Raw genomic sequence first — 15,702 nt, 5'->3', positions numbered from 1 at the left:
CTCTGTAACCCTATGGACTGTAGCCTGCCAGGCTCCTCTGTCCATGGAATTCTCCAGGCAAGAACACTGGAGTGGGTTGCTGTGCCCTCCTCTAGGGGGCTCTTCCTGACCCAGGGATCGATCCCATTTCTCTTACGTTTCCCGCATTGGCAATTGGCTTCTTCACCACTAGTACCACCTGGGAAGCCCCTGTCACTCTATACCAAATGTCTTTTTCTGTAGTGGGCCCTTGAAGTGTGTCGCAGTTCAGCCTGAAACCTGGCAGCGCGTATTTGTCATTCTGTCAGCCTCCTTGACTTCCATGTCTCCTTCACTGTCTTTCCCTTTCTGACTTTGGTTTTCTGGTGACATCCCTCTTGATTGCTGCACTCAAGGCTATCTCCATGCATCTCTGTCTGTTCTGCTGCTTTTTCTTTCTCCTCCTCTCCCTTTTCTTCCCTTCCCTTCCCTTTTCCCCCTTTAACATTAAAGATGGTTTTGTTTTGCCTTTTCCTGAGTTAAGTTTCTAAATTGATATATGCAGCAAATTTATTTAGTTCTGAAAATTAAAGTAAATTAAATATCTTTTTTTTTTAAATTTGTGGTTTTCATTTTCCCCGTTTGGTTCACTGGATCTTGAAAGATCTTGAAAGAAAAAAGGAATCCTTATTCCCAATTTAAAGAAAGGAAACCATGACAATTTCTAGCCATCAGTGCCTAACTCCTCCTGGTCTTAAGAAGTTAACAAGAAGAATTTCTTATTTGAAGTTGTCCTTTGAGTATATTGGGTTTCCCTGGTGGCTCAACTGGTAAAGAATCCACATGCAATGGGTTCTATCCCTGGGTTGGGAAGATACCCTGGAGAAGGGAATGGCTACCCACTCCAGTATTCTGGCCTGGAAAATTCCATGGACTGTATAGTCCATGGGGTTGCAAAGAATCGGACACTACTGAGTGACTTTCACTTTGAGGATATCAAGTATAAAATTATTTCATTCTATGTGCCACATTTTTAGGGAAAATTATACAATTTTATAAAATTATAACATTTTAGGGAAAATTATTGGTTATTTTAGATATACTGCCTTAAAGCAACATTACTAATGCCCCCCGCCCCTACCCCCACCCAGGTAAAAAGGTCAATAGTTATCTCCCAGAGTTTCCATATAATCAGTAGATATTGCTTTTTGTCATAACACTTTAAATTTATAGAGTAGCTATTTTGTTATTCTTCAGAAGAATTTTTGGCTTAAATATTTCATAATGAATCTGAAAGTTAACAGGAAATATAAACAGAGAGCAAGTTAATTCTAAGGCACTGATTATATTACCTTTTTTTTTTTTTGCCTTTGTTAAGACTAAGTAAATATTATTAATTTAGAGTAACTGAGTCTTTTGCTCTCTTTAACAGTTTCCATGGGATTATAGCCTATCTGCTGTTTATGTTGCTTAAATCCAGCTTATCCTTTGTCATTGAGCCATATCCTAAAACTTAAACTGTATTTATATTAACCTAGAAAGAATGTTTCCCCACGAAAAGCAGTTGTCAGCTGTAACCAGCTCAACTCTACATTTTAACTTTGTACATTTTTTTTCCTCATGTATTAAATGTGTGGGCTTCACCTGCATAACCATCAAGTAAATTGCTGATAGAAAGAAGAATCGCACATTCTTCCAGAGAAATCCTGGCAATGTTGTAGTACATCTTTATTGTTGTTGTTCATAAATTTTGAAAGCAGTTATGTGCATATCAACCCAGTACTGTTTATGAGAAATCTAGTGAGGCAGAAAAGAAGCAAATAGCACATATGGGAGACACTGATATACAGCATTCCTTCTCAACTCTCTGATCAGGCAGTTGTATGCATGCACGCATGTATGCTAAGTCCCTTCAGTTGTGCCTGACCTTTGCGACTCTATGGACTGTAGCCCGCCAGGCTCCCCTGTCCATGAGATTCTCCAGGCAAGAATACTGGAGTGGGTTGCTGTGCCCTCCTCCAGGGGATCTTCATGACTCAGGGATCAAACCCGTCTCTTGTCTCCTACACTGGCAGGCGGGTTCTTTACCCCGAGGGCCGCCTGGTACAATCTAATGCTCTAATTTATGCTAACCAAAGAGGAGTGGAAAATTTCTCCTGTAGAAGCTTTGTCTTTTCAGTTATGTCTTTAGGACCCAGTCCCTTGCTTGTGTTTGATTCAGTTTTGGTAGGAGTTAGATTTAAATTTCCTTCTAATATGTGGGCTAATCTACTTTTCTTACAGTTGGTTCTTAGCATCCAAGTCATTTCTGGTGCTTAATAAATAACTACTCCATCATCCTAATATTTAGGACCGTGGAATGATTGGCTTTGTTATATGGAAAACTATTTAACGGTGTTCCTTTTCACTTTCAGTGAGAATGGGTCTGGGCTTACTACATAAATTATGGAGCACTCTGCTGAAAAAACTGTTTAAAATAGGATTAGAATGATTAATTTGCAATAATTTTGTATAACTGGAAAATAGTATGGGATTCAAACTAACCTTAACCATTTTTTGTTGTATTTTGGAATGATTAAGTATCTTTGTCACATAATTGCAGTACTTATATAGGAATAGAAACTTTCACTCCCCACTCAAAAATATAGTCACATGTCGATTACCTGTAGTGGGAGAGGGAGGGATGAGGTTAGAGGTGGGAAAAGGGAAATATTGATATGGATAGTTACAATGGGAGCAATATTTGCAGCTTCTGCTTTCTCCAGTGTAGGCAAGAAAATGGAAACTATCATTGGGAGCTGTGTCAGGGTCCCCAGCACCAGCCTCGGGCTTGGTGATTCACAGAAAGTCACAGAATCCTGAAACGCTGTTATACTAGTGGTTTCAGTTTATTACAGTAAAAGTACAGAGTAACTTCAGCAGAGGAAAAGTGCACACAGGACGGAGTCCAGGAGACACCAGGTATGTGCTTCCAGTAGTCCTCGCACAGTGGAGTTGCGCAGGAACGTTCTTGACTCTTCCATCAATGATGTAGGCAGCACATATGACACATGGCCAGCCAGGATTAGTCATCCAAGCCTAGGCATCCATAGTTTTTATTCCATGCCTTCAAGACCCCCTCTCCTGGTCAGTCTTATAGGCATGGAATGCGTACCCACTTTAGCTACTCAACCTCCAACCCCTCTAGAGATCAAACTGATACAGCATGGCCCATGACCCACATAAACAAAAAAGGCATTCACTATAAATCACACTGTGAGTGTGAACTAACTGGTGTGACACAATATATCAGGTATATAAAGAAAATCTTATCAGGAAGAATATTCCAGGGGCTCAGAGGTTCTTTCCCAGAAGATAGTCAAGGGCAAGTTCTTTCTTTTGGAAGGTACAGGGTTTGAGTACTCCAAGTCTGCTACATTAGCCCTTGACTGCACAAAAGCTCACCATCAACAAGACTTTGTGGAAATGGCTGAGGAGTGTGCTGAGGGGGTTGATGTAACTAGAGGCTCTCCTGAAGTAAAAGAGAAAAGTAGCCTGAAAATACAAAGCATTCCTCACTGGAATCCATGTATTGATAATTGCAAGGGTTTATATAATAACTAATTTAAATTCTTTTAGTGTTTATTATTGACCAGTCTCTGAGTAGTTAAAATTTTTCTATGTACTTGTGTGCTCAGTCGTGTATGACTCTTTGCAACTCCGTGCAGTGTAGCCCGCCAGGCTCCTCCGTCCATGGGATTTCCGGCGAGAATACTGGAGTGGGATGCCATTTCCTCCTCTAGTGGATCTTCCTGCCCAAGGGATAAAACCACATCTCCTGTGTCTTCTGCCTTGGCAGGCGATTCTTTACCACTGAGCCACCAGGGAATCATTTTTATATGGTTCAAGTTAAGTGAATGGAAGAAGATCTGGCCTATTTTCTGTGTACTTGTAGTAAGATACTTTAAAGGCTGCTTTATGTGTAAGCTTCTAAGCTTTTCTGTAGACCTTCTTATTCACATTAATTGCCAAGGAAAGCTGGTGAATCTTATGGAACTTGGTTTCAACAGGACCCTTTGGTAGGAAGGTTGTCTGTAACAACTTTGTGATTTCTCGCCCAAGGAGATTTTGCCACTTCTGTCAGTATTTTTCTTGCCCAGGAAAGTTGTTTATCTAAAAGTCATAGTCTAATGAAACAGTTGTACAAGGCAAAGATGCAGCAAAGGAGCTCTGACTGTAGCATTCATTCATAAAATGAGAACACCTTTCAAGTTGGATGTGTTTTTCAGGGAAGAAGAGTTCTCCCAAGTCATAGTTTTCCAGAACTGTAGATCTTTTCTAAGTAATAGTAGGACAGTTTTATGCGGCAGCCCAATGTCCATAGGGTGACTTCTCCAGCTTAATAAAAGGAGACTGTAGATGTAGGTCTGATAATATTTACTTTTATTTGTATTTAGTTAATTTTGTTTTTCTGGAGTTTTATGCTCTATTACTTCCTCCTTGGAGAACTACCATTTTGCGCTTGGCCTCTGATTTCTTTCCTTGCTCCCAAAGCTTCAGAATACCCGGTGTGAAACTGACTATACGATCCTAAGACTGACCTTTGGTATTTACTGTCCAGCTCTCTGTCTGGCTCTGGCTTTTTTCAGGACATCTCTGAAGTAGGCCTTTGTCCTTGACCTCTTGTTCTGAAGTTCCTGCAAAAAGCCTGCTATATTATGTTAAAAAAAATCTAAATCTTAAAGTTACTTAAAATTGTCATTTGGATTGTAGAATACATTTTTTCTCCTATTTTTTTGGATCTACTTTTATTTTCATAGTTTCCAGCCATGTGAGTGGTATTTAAATAGGACAGTTTTGGCATTTGAGTTGAATTTACATTTATACAGTGAACTCACAAGTGAAACTTTGTACTCGTGGTTAAAAAAACAAAACTGAACTAGCCTTAACACCTCCTTCTAGGAGTCCTCATTAATCAAGTATTTTTGAGCTTTAAGTAAGTCCATTGTGATTTTTCAGAAATATTTTAATAGCTTAAGATTTTTCATCTTAGCTATCATCTTTAATTTCTAAAATGCCCTTATATGTTTTTCTTTTTGTCCCCTATAATCTGAAACATGACTAAAATTACATTCTTACCTACTGGGAGTATATAGAATAAAAGTCTTAATATTGTGTATGGTGCCCAGTACTTTATTTTCTTTCTTACTAATATTAACATCACACATATCTCTTCAAAGATTTTATGTACCCAGATGTGTTTTGCAGAATATCCAAGCAGAGCCAGTATGTACATTAGATATTAAAGTGAAGCATGGCAGCCCCTGGTCGTATAGCGATCTCTTCTGTCTTGCTTTATTTTGCCCATTAGCTTTATTGCCATCTGTAACATACTGTGTCATTTTTAGTCTTTATTGTATTTGTGATCTCTCTTACCTACTAGAAGGTAATTTCTATGCAGGTAGAGATTGGGGGGCGGGGTCTGCTTTATTAAAACTGATGTCTTCTTAGGACCTGGACTAGGCCTGGCTCTTGGCGAGTGTTCATTGAATATTTGTTAAAGTGTTGAATCAGTAAATCCTCACAGAATGTACTCTCCTACCTCTATCTAGACTGTCTTGCTTTTTTACTTTCTATGACTTCATCATTGGGGTTTTGAGGTTCTTTTGTTTTCCATCGAAAATATGTATCTTTTTCACTTGAAGTTCAGCTTTTTTTCCTAGGGTGTGTTATTATACTAGGTCCTCCAATCTGAGTGTTATCTCACCATTCAACTTTTTTAATTGATATTCTGACTTTTTTTTAATATGAAAAAATGAGGGCTGGAAACTTTCCGACTCCCTGCTTATATGATAGTTTGCATATTGTCGTAGATCTGATTAACATGTACATTTCCTTACATGACAGCAATATTCTGAGAATCTTTTTTTTAAATTAATTCATTTATTTTAATTGGAGGCTAATTACTTTACAATATTGTAGTGGTTTTTGCCATACATTGGCATGAATTAGCCAGGGGTGTACATGTGTTCCCCATCTTGAACACCCCTCCCACCTCCCTCCCCATCCCATCCTGAGAATCTTTTATGTATCCTCATACACGTCAGAATTAACATCACTTGGGAAAATAGTCTAGTCTTTAAACTTTATAGACATTAAATGCATAAAAACTGTTCACCATTTTCCTTTTATGATATCTTTTAGGAATCTATTTAATGTTAAAGTAAAATCTGAACTTAATACTATGATAAATTAAGTACATGCATAGTTTTAATATTTTCTCCTCTGAATTTAGGTACAAGTTATGGAAGAGAAGTTAAAAGCAGCTAATATTCAAACCAGTGAATCAGAGACAAGGTTGTATAAAAAGTGTCAAGATCTGGAAACTCTAATACAGGAAAAAGAAGACATCATTCAAAACTTGGAACTGCAACTTGAAGAGCAGGTTAGGAAGCATCTGACCTCAAAGAGTCCTAAATATGTGCATTCATTTACGCATAATTGCAAAGATTAAAAAAAGAAAGCCTAAATTTCTAAATTTTGGTCAGAAATCTCACTTGGTAACCCCTAAGATTACATCACATTTACTGGTGAAAAGTGCAAGTTAGATACATATCTTTAAGTCCAGAATAATTCCAAGGCAGTATCTACCACTTTCTGGATGTGAATCTTTGTGTTGGAAACACTTGGTTATCAGCAGGCATTTATGCCTGTAAAACGTTTCCAATAAATCTTTGCTTTAAATTGTTAGGGTGTTAGAAATGTTTATGGAAGGTGAAATTTTAAACATTGTTTGACACTAAACCTCCTGCTTAGAAATGTGTCCACTGTTTTTAAATCACTTTATTGAGATCAAATTTATAGTATTTATTTTTTTAAAAATTTTAAAGAAAAAAATTGCATTAAGGTCATGAACCTACAAAGTCATTTAGCATCAATTAGATATAACCACTATAAAATTATTCAATGATTAATCATTTATTTTTAGCATTATTTTTTTCATTTCTCTGGATGTCACTGTTGTTTTAGATCTGTGGTTTTCAGCCCCCACCAACTGGTATTTATATGATCCTCACATTCTCAGTAGTTTTGTGACCATAGCCAGATTTAAAGGTTGGCAGATGTGAGCCATGCTCAGTTGCTAAGTCGTGTCCTACTCTTTGCAACCCCATGGACTATAGACCACCAGGCTCCTCTGTCCATGGAATTTTCCAGGCAAGAATACTGAAGAGGTTTCCCATTTCCTTTTCCAAGATGTGAGCTAGAGTTTCTCAATCTTTATTTTTTCTGAACCTTTTAAAACTTTGAGGGGAAAGCAAGCCATACCCCAGAAGAGATTCTAATTCTCCTCTCACCAAGCTGGTTGAATTCCATTGTTCTAAATCATAGTGTTTCCCGAAATGGTTTATTTTATTGATAAATTCAGTGGATTGATTTTGGCATATGACCTTTCAGAGAAAGACTAGCAGACGTTAAAACTAGAAATAAATATGTATGCTTTTATTATTCTGTCTGTTGGAGAGCCATTCTCATTTTATCCTCTTTTTAGTAATTTAAAGGTAGACATCTTAACTTAGAAACAAGTTTTAAGTAGACTTGCCTTTCATATCTGTAACTGTAATATTTCCAGGCCAGTGAGCTTATATTTGAACTAAACAAACTACTAATGTTATTTCAGAAACAAATAAGGATTCAAGAAGCTAAAATAATAGAAGAGAAAGCAGCTAAGATCAAAGAATGGGTAACAGTTAAGTTGAATGAGGTATTTATTGCCATATTTATCTTTTCTTAACCTTTTCTTTCTTTCAAATAGATCAGTCATCAGAATATCTGAGACAAAATTTTGATCAGTTGGTGGTGCTGCTGGCTTTTAATTAATATGAGATAGGTAGCTTTCACTTTAATGGCTTATATAATTCTAAAGTTAAAAAAGGATTGATAGAATCATGATAATCAGTCTTAAGTAGCCTCATTCTAATTAGTTGACTTTAGTTCTAAATAGTTAACTGTAAGTAGTTAGAGAATGATAAGTGAGAATATTAATTTCTCATAAAATTAATGTATTCAATATTATCTGAGTGGTACACATTATTTAGTTTATATGTCAGACTAAATGCTGAAATAATTTGGTTTAAAATAATTTTACAGTGGTAAAGGCATAGGGGTGAAAAACATTGAAAACTTAGCTCTGGAAAGAATAAATATTAAAGTCATAATTATCTAGGTTGATAATCTGTGCCGATAAATTCATCTGATATTTAGTTATTTCTTTCATATTTTGTTTATGTTTAATTAGGTATTAACATGCTCTCAATGTTATAATTTACTGGTACATTTTAGAAATACTTATCCCTGTTTACAAGAAAACGATTATTTTCTTTTAGTTGGAATTGGAGAATCAGAATCTTCGTTTGATCAACCAAAACCAAACTGAAGAGATAAAAACAATACAGTCAAAACTACAAGGTATGAGCACTTGACTAAGGTAGCCTAATTTGATTAATTTGCCTATGTAGAATTTTACTGTTGAGCACTTGAAATATGACTTGTGCAACTTAAGGAACTGAACTTTACATTTTACTTAATTTGAATTGGTTTAAGTTTAAATAGCCACATGTCCATATGAGCACAGCTATACAGTAGTGAATAACCCAAAGAGGGTAATTTGAGCATTTAATTTTGGGGTATGTTTACTTAATCAGTCTTGTTTTCTATTTTCACTTTGACCATTGTGCTCATTGGTGATTGAAATTCTTACAACCTGAATATTTTGTGCAAAGTTTTATGTGAATAAACTCTTTGCATTTTCCAATGCTTAGGCCTGTTTTCTTTTAACTCCAAAGCCAAAGAATGGATGGTAGAGTTAACGATAGAGATTTATTTATTAATATGCTATTGGTGTGATAGCTGTGCAGGTACACATATAGCTGATGTGAAGGTAGGTCACCAGGGTATTTAGCTTGTGCTTCTTAGACCAATGGCCTAGGATAGTGCTTTTCAAACTTTTGTTTAGCAGCAGACCCCTTTCTTTTTTTAATGAGCGACTTTTAAAAAAACAAGTTTATTTTTTAGATTTTTGGTTGTACCTTGAGGCATGTGGGATATTAGTTCCCTGACTAGGGATTGAACCCACACCCTCTGCATTGGAAGGCAGAGTCTGGACTGCTGGGGAAGTCTTAGAAGAACCCTTTTTAAAACATTTTTTTCCTGTAGAATCTTAAGGGATATAATTGGTAAAAATTGTATTGGGTTATGGGTCCAGAGTTCTGCAGACCTGGTCTCACCCAGGCCTCTTCTTGCATTTCTTGCCTCTTCTTGTTTCTCTGCAACATTTCCACAAAGCCCTGGAGTTTTGTAGAATGCATTGGAGGAATACTGGTGTGGTAGAAAGAACTTGGGCTTTGAAATAAACTTTAATGCCCCACAATTTAATAGCTGTGTTGTATCTCCAATTTTCTTCCTACATCAGTAAAATGGTGATTTTAATAGTGTCTAACTCAGACAGTAAAGTGTCTGTCTACAATGTGGGAGACCTGGGTTCAATCCCTGGGTTGGGAAGATCCCCTGGAGAAGGAAATGGCAGTCCACTCCAGTACTATTGCCTGGAAAATCCCATGTACAGAGGAGCCTGGTAGGCTACAGTCCATGGGGTCGCAAAGAGTTGGACACGACTGAGCGACTTCACTTAGTTTCATGGGGGGTGTTGATTATAGGATGTGTGGAAGCATTTTGTCTACTGCATGTTAGTATCTACTGCTGTCATTCTGTAAAGGGAAAAGACTCCTATTTTCTCTCTCTTAATATTTCTGATATGAGATGTGTGCAAGTTTTTCCTACACTAAGCAATTATCCAGTTCTCAACAGACACCATCTGCGTGTCCTACAAATTTAACTCACTTTGACATTATCTACTTGGATAGTACCAGATCCCTCAGCCCCACAACACTACCCACCTCCACCCTGATCAGGCACCAAACACACACACAAATACAGAGGGATATTCTTGCTTCTGTCCAACAGACTGTAAATCCAAGCTTCCCAAGATCCCTTTCTTGGGTTCAATAATTTGCTAAAAAGGGTCACAGAACTCAGTTTACTGCCTAGATTACTGGTTTATTACAAAGGATGTAATTCAGGGAGACCCAGATAGAAGAGATGCATAGGGCAAGATACGGGAGGAGGGGCACAGAACTTCCAGGTTCTTAGCAGATAAGACACCCTCCCACACCTCCATGTGTTCACCAACTCGGAGCATCCCGAACCCTATCCTTTTGAGATTTTACAGAGGTTTCACTATGTAGGGATGCATGATTGATGAAATCATTGGCCACTGGTGATCAATTCAACCTTCAGCCCCTTTCTTCCTCCCCTGAGGTCAGAGGTAGGGGGTGGAGGGTGAGGCTGAAATTTCTAACCCTCTCATGATTTGGTTGGTTCCCCTGGCAACCCCATCCTGAAGCCATCTCAGGGCTTTCCAGAAATCACCTCATTAATATATATTCAGAAGTGTTTGAAAGGGCTTGTTATGAAAACAAAATACACTTTTATCACTCTTAGGAAATTCCAAGGGTTTTAGGAGCTGTGTGCCAGGAACCATGGATGAAGACCAAAATATATTTCTTATGTAACACATTTCCTCTACCTATATAATGAAAAAAATTGGTGTTCCTCTGGAATTCCACATTTATAAGTAAAGCTTTAGGTCTTCATGTTGTTCACCCTCTTTGAAATAGATCGTATGTACTACGCCTAATCACAAAATGCTATTTCCCTGATACTTTTGGCTTGCAATTCTAGTCCTCACTGGTAGCCTCTTAGTTTTGGAGGCTAAGGATTATTGATCCTTGGAACCTAGGCATTGCTGGACCTGCCTCTTGAGAAATTTTTATGCAGGTCAGGAAGCAACAGTTAGAACTGGACATGGAACAACAGACTGGTTCCAAATAGGAAAAGGAGTACGTCAAGGCTGTATATTGTCACCCTGCTTATTTAACTTATATGCAGAGTATATCATGAGAAACGCTGGACTGGAAGAAACACAAGCTGGAATCAAGATGGCCGGGAGAAATATCAATAACCTCAGATATGCAGATGACACCACCATTATGGCAGAAAGTGAAGAGGAGCTAAAAAGCCTCTTGATGAAGGTGAAAGTGGAGAGTGAAAAAGTTGGCTTAAAGCTCAACATTCAGAAAACTAAGATCATGGCATCTGGTCCCATCACTTCATGGGAAATAGATGTGGAAACAGTGTCAGACTTTATTTTTCTGGGCTCCAAAATCACTGCAGGTGGTGACTGCAGCCATGAAATTAAAAGACGCTTACTGCTTGGAAGGAAAGTTATGACCAACCTAGATAGCATATTCAAAAGCAGAGACATTACTTTGCCAACAAAGGTCCGTCTAGTCAAGGCTATGGTTTTTCCTGTGGTCATGTATGGATGTGAGAGTTGGACTGTGAAGAAGTCTGAGCGCCGAAGAGTTGATGCTTTTGAACTGTGGTATTGGAGAAGACTCTTGAGAGTCCCTTGGACTGCAAGGAGATCCAACCAGTCCATTCTGAAGGAGATCAGCCCTGGGATTTCTTTGGAAGGAATGATGCTAAAGCTGAAACTCCAGTACTTTGGCCACCTCATGTGAAGAGTTGACTCATTGGAAAAGACTCTGATGCTGGGAGGGATTGGGGGCAGGAGAAGAAGAGGACAACAGAGGATGAGATGGCTGGATGGCATCACTGACTTGATGGACGTGAGTCTGAGTGAACTCCGGGAGTTGGTGATGGACAGGGAGGCCTGGCGTGCTGTGATTCATGGGGTCGCAAAGAGTCGGACACGACTGAGCGACTGATCTGATCTGATCTGATCTGATATAGATATGATATAATACTTTCAAAATATCTATGTGTATATGTGATTATTAAAATATGAATTAGTTCTGTGAGTTGTATGGTCAATATGAGAATATTAAAAGATATATCTGAAGGAGGACACTGTTTAAAGATATTTTTGTATCTTTACTCAATTATCAGTTACTATTTAACTTTACCCTTTGGTGCTCTTTCAGAGTTGAGAATTTAATTTCTTGGAAACTTTTCTTACTATCACTGAAAACTCCATGTTTTTAATCGTATAAGCAGCAGTGCTACAAGTCCCAGAAGATGAATTAAACCCATGATTAGATGCTTTCTATCAGGCTTCCCTGATAGCTCAGTTGGTAAAGAATCCGCCTGCAATGCAGGAGACCCTGGTTTGATTCCTGGGTCAGGAAGATCCCCTGGAGCAGGGATAGGCTACCCACTCCAGTATTCTTGGGCTTGCCTTGTGGCTCAGCTGGTAAATAATCTGCCTGCAATGCAGGAGACCTGGGTTCGATCCCTGGGTCGGGAAGATACCCCAGAGAAGGGAAAGGCTACCCACTCCAGTATTCTGACCTGGAGAGTCCATGGGATCACAAAGAGTTGGACACAGCTGAGCGACTTTCAGTTTCACTAGGTGCTTGAGTAATCACTCACCTAGCTATCTGAATTCTCTGTCTAGAAACTTCCCCCTCCCCTTTTTTTCCTCTAAGTGATTAAGGTTCTCCATATCATGGTCATAGACTAAGCCCCTTTATTTGCTCTCTGATCAGAAGCACACTGAAAGCTATGGTAAGCAAAAGTTATTCCAGTGATCATGTGATATTTGCCCCAGTGATCATCTAAATTTTCCTGGTTTGTCTTGACAACCAAGATCTCATTCCCATTTTCTCACTATTAGTAGCATTACCCAACAATCAAATTTTATCAGTACATACTTGATTGGTATTTACGAATACTTGATCCTGCAAGAAGCTGTAACTCTCTAGTTGTTTATATCTGGATTTTTGTTTGTGGCTTGTTTGAGAGCTGACTACTTTTAAAAGGATTAGAAAGTTTTCTCTTTGCAGTTAAAAAATATTTTGTACCATCAAAATACATAAGCAGATATTAAACATTGGTGTATGGTGCTCAACATTGAGGGTTCCAAGTTATTATACAGAAATAAAGATGAACTTTAGGCTTTTTTCTGGTTTAAGGAGTGATTTGTCCACGTTTTTACTTATGTTTTGGTTCTCTGTTTAACAAACTGTTATGAAAAATTCGGATCTTGATTTCGATTAATGGTCTTGCAGAAGTTCAAGGAAAGAAGTCAGTTGCTTCCACACCAAAGCTTTCAGAAGGCCAGCGTCTGAGCAGTCTGACCTTTGGGTGCTTTTTGTCCCGAGCAAGGAGTCCTCCTCAAGTTGTAAAATCTGAGGAAACAAGCAAGATATCATCTAAAGAACCTGAGTTCACGGAAGGAAAAGACATAGAAGGTATTTATGGACTAGAGGAATTTAACATTTTTTTAAAAGGAAAAATCATTTGTTAAGATTAATGCGAGTTTCAGATTAGGAGTGTAACCTTCCTATTCATTATTTATTTAAAATATAAAAAATTATCTAATATTCAATATGAAATTAAATATGATGTAGCAAACTCATAAGGAAAAAGAACACCAGATGAAAATTTAGTTAACTGCTTTGATTTCCCTTTATTGCCTCAAAGAAGAAAATATTTGCCACATGTTCAAACTCTGGACCTGTGTGCAGATTTGTACCCTTCTTTTAGTCTTAAAGCCCTTCTAAATTTTTCTTTATTTGGCTTCTGGCTTTGTCAACACCAGTGTGACTTTTCCCAAATATTTTAGAGAGACTTGAACTTGCATCTTTTCTATTTTCAGCTTCTGCTTCCTTCCTCCAAAGGAGAAAAATTATAGCCCTAAGAGCTGTCTCTATGCTTGGTTATGAACTTCTGAAAACTACATAATGTTTTTCCGTTCAGAGGGTTCCTTTGGTACTTGCTTTTATGCCATTATGTGGATTTTTTTTTTTTTTTGAGAAGTTATTTTCATTTTTTCCCCACTTTCTAACTTTCTCACTTTCAGTTCAGTACAGCTCAGTTCAGCTGAGGTTGCCTGGACTGTAGCTCTTGCTCATCTGCAGATTTAACAACCCGCCTGATACCAATCTGTAAAACCTGTATAGCCTTAATTACGAAGATCCTGTCTGTGTTTTCATGTTTTCAAAGTTTTTCTTTTGTACTCTTCAAACTAAATTTTAAGTTTATTGTTTATGAAGTCAATGGTTCATTCTATTAGTTATGTTATAAACAAAAATAAGCCATGTCTAAAGACATTTTTAAAGACTGTTATTTTTATTATAAAGATACATTTTGTAGTTATGATTAAACCAAAAGTAGAGTGAGTAAAGTTTTTCTCTGTGTACGTTTTCTTTATGGTTTTGCAGATTTCATGTATTGAAGCTTGGGAATAAAGGTTTTTTTAAACAATAGCTTTATATTTATTATGTTTAAATTTACTTATGATTTTGAAATTTAGTAGAAAGAGGGTTGTCATTTTTTTTTGCTTCTAAAATAGAATTTTTCTAGTGGCTGCTATCTTTGATAGTCAGTGTGGCCCTGTTTTTCATTTTGCTTCTTGTATTATCTCTCCTTGGTCTATTGTCAGTTTTTTCCTCCATGTTTCTTTGTAAAAAGTAGTTTCATTTTGATACTATTCTGTTGAGTGTAAGGGCGTTGTAGTCTATAGGAAGCTTACAGTTTTCAAACTTGGGTTTAAAAAAGACATTGAACTAAAAAAGGGTAATGTAAATCAACTTGATTCAAATGAAAATTCCAATCTGTACAGTGTAGATACATAAAGCTAAATATACAGAAAGATTGTATGATTAAAGACAGCGTGCCAATATACTGTATGCTTTTCTAGAGATGGAAATTCCAGAAAAATCTGTTGATAACCAAATTCAAGAAAACAACCGAGGTCAGAGAACACTGCATCAAGGCCCTTGCATGTCAGAGCAGAATCGTAAAACAAGGACAAGCTTTGTGATGGATGGTGGCACATCCCAGAATTCTGGGGCTCCCGGGAGTGACTGGAGTTCCGATGAGGAAGATGGGAGCAAAGGAAGATCCAAGTCCAGGTACACGTCTACCCTTTCCAGCCACACATCAGAGGAGGGGGTCCAAAGTAGCAGAATGGGCAGTGAGACATATCTCACGGCCTCTGACGACAGCAGCTCAATATTTGAAGAAGAGACCTTTGGCATAAAGAGACTGGAACACAAGAAGCTGTATTCTTGGCAGCAGGAGGCACAGTGGAAGGCTCAGAATTGTCCTCTCGGAAAGGGAAATTCTGAATCAAGGAAAAAGGAGCGTGATAGTTCCTCAGACGAACTCAATAAAAAATTTCAGTCTCAGAGGTTGGATTATTCGTCTTCCTCGAGTGAAGCTAACACCCCAAGCCCTATTCTGACCCCAGCTTTGAGTCCAAAGCATCCTAACCCACTCCTTGGAAAAGGCACAGAACTAGGACCTTCCTCCACTCTGCCACCCCCCAAATTAAGGATCCCTAATATTTTCAGCTTAAGCATCGCACTAGCCAAAAGGCACCTAAGCCAGCCACAGTTAAGTTCCGACAGGATGTTTGGCACAAACAGAAATGCTATAAGCATGATACGGCCACTGAGACCTCAGGAAACAGATCTTGATCTCGTTGATGGCGACAATACAGAAATTTTAGAGACTATGGACACTAATTGCGATGATGGATTATTTTCCTACGACTGCTTGGAATCCCCATGTTCAGAGGACCAGGAAGCCTGCGACTCAGCAAAGAAAGCAGCCTGTGGCAAACCTCCAACTCCACCTCTGCACCGGTTTCCCTCTTGGGTAAATTATGTTGCTGTGCGC

At 38.1% G+C, this 15,702-nt stretch overlaps 1 protein-coding gene across 8 annotated transcripts in view; it reads left to right on the top strand.

The window, feature by feature from the left end:
• The window catches only part of PLEKHH2 (pleckstrin homology, MyTH4 and FERM domain containing H2), a 106,958-nt gene that overhangs the window by 23,885 nt on the left and 67,371 nt on the right, over positions 1 to 15,702 (top strand). For 7 of the 8 annotated variants that reach the window (XR_015137045.1, XR_015137044.1, XR_015137046.1 and 4 more), the window contains 5 exons: positions 6,233 to 6,382; positions 7,616 to 7,699; positions 8,322 to 8,403; positions 13,086 to 13,268; positions 14,720 to 15,681. Coding sequence is in view for 5 of the 8 variants with exons in the window: in XM_086327205.1 (XP_086183331.1) it covers positions 6,233 to 6,382; positions 7,616 to 7,699; positions 8,322 to 8,403; positions 13,086 to 13,268; positions 14,720 to 15,681 (1,461 nt within the window). In the remaining 3 variants the exon portion in view is untranslated. The remainder of the gene's footprint in view (positions 1 to 6,232; positions 6,383 to 7,615; positions 7,700 to 8,321; positions 8,404 to 13,085; positions 13,269 to 14,719; positions 15,682 to 15,702) is intronic. The other variant, XM_086327204.1, reaches the window with a different exon arrangement.

This window comes from Bos grunniens, chromosome 11 (genome assembly GCF_055505025.1).
Source record: "Bos grunniens cultivar Pamir isolate PY7600 chromosome 11, Bosgru_T2T1.0, whole genome shotgun sequence".
In the NCBI taxonomy this organism is placed as follows: domain Eukaryota; kingdom Metazoa; phylum Chordata; class Mammalia; order Artiodactyla; family Bovidae; genus Bos; species Bos grunniens.
The sequence above is the reverse complement of the archived record's forward strand: the minus strand, read 5'-3'. Positions and strand labels throughout refer to the sequence as shown.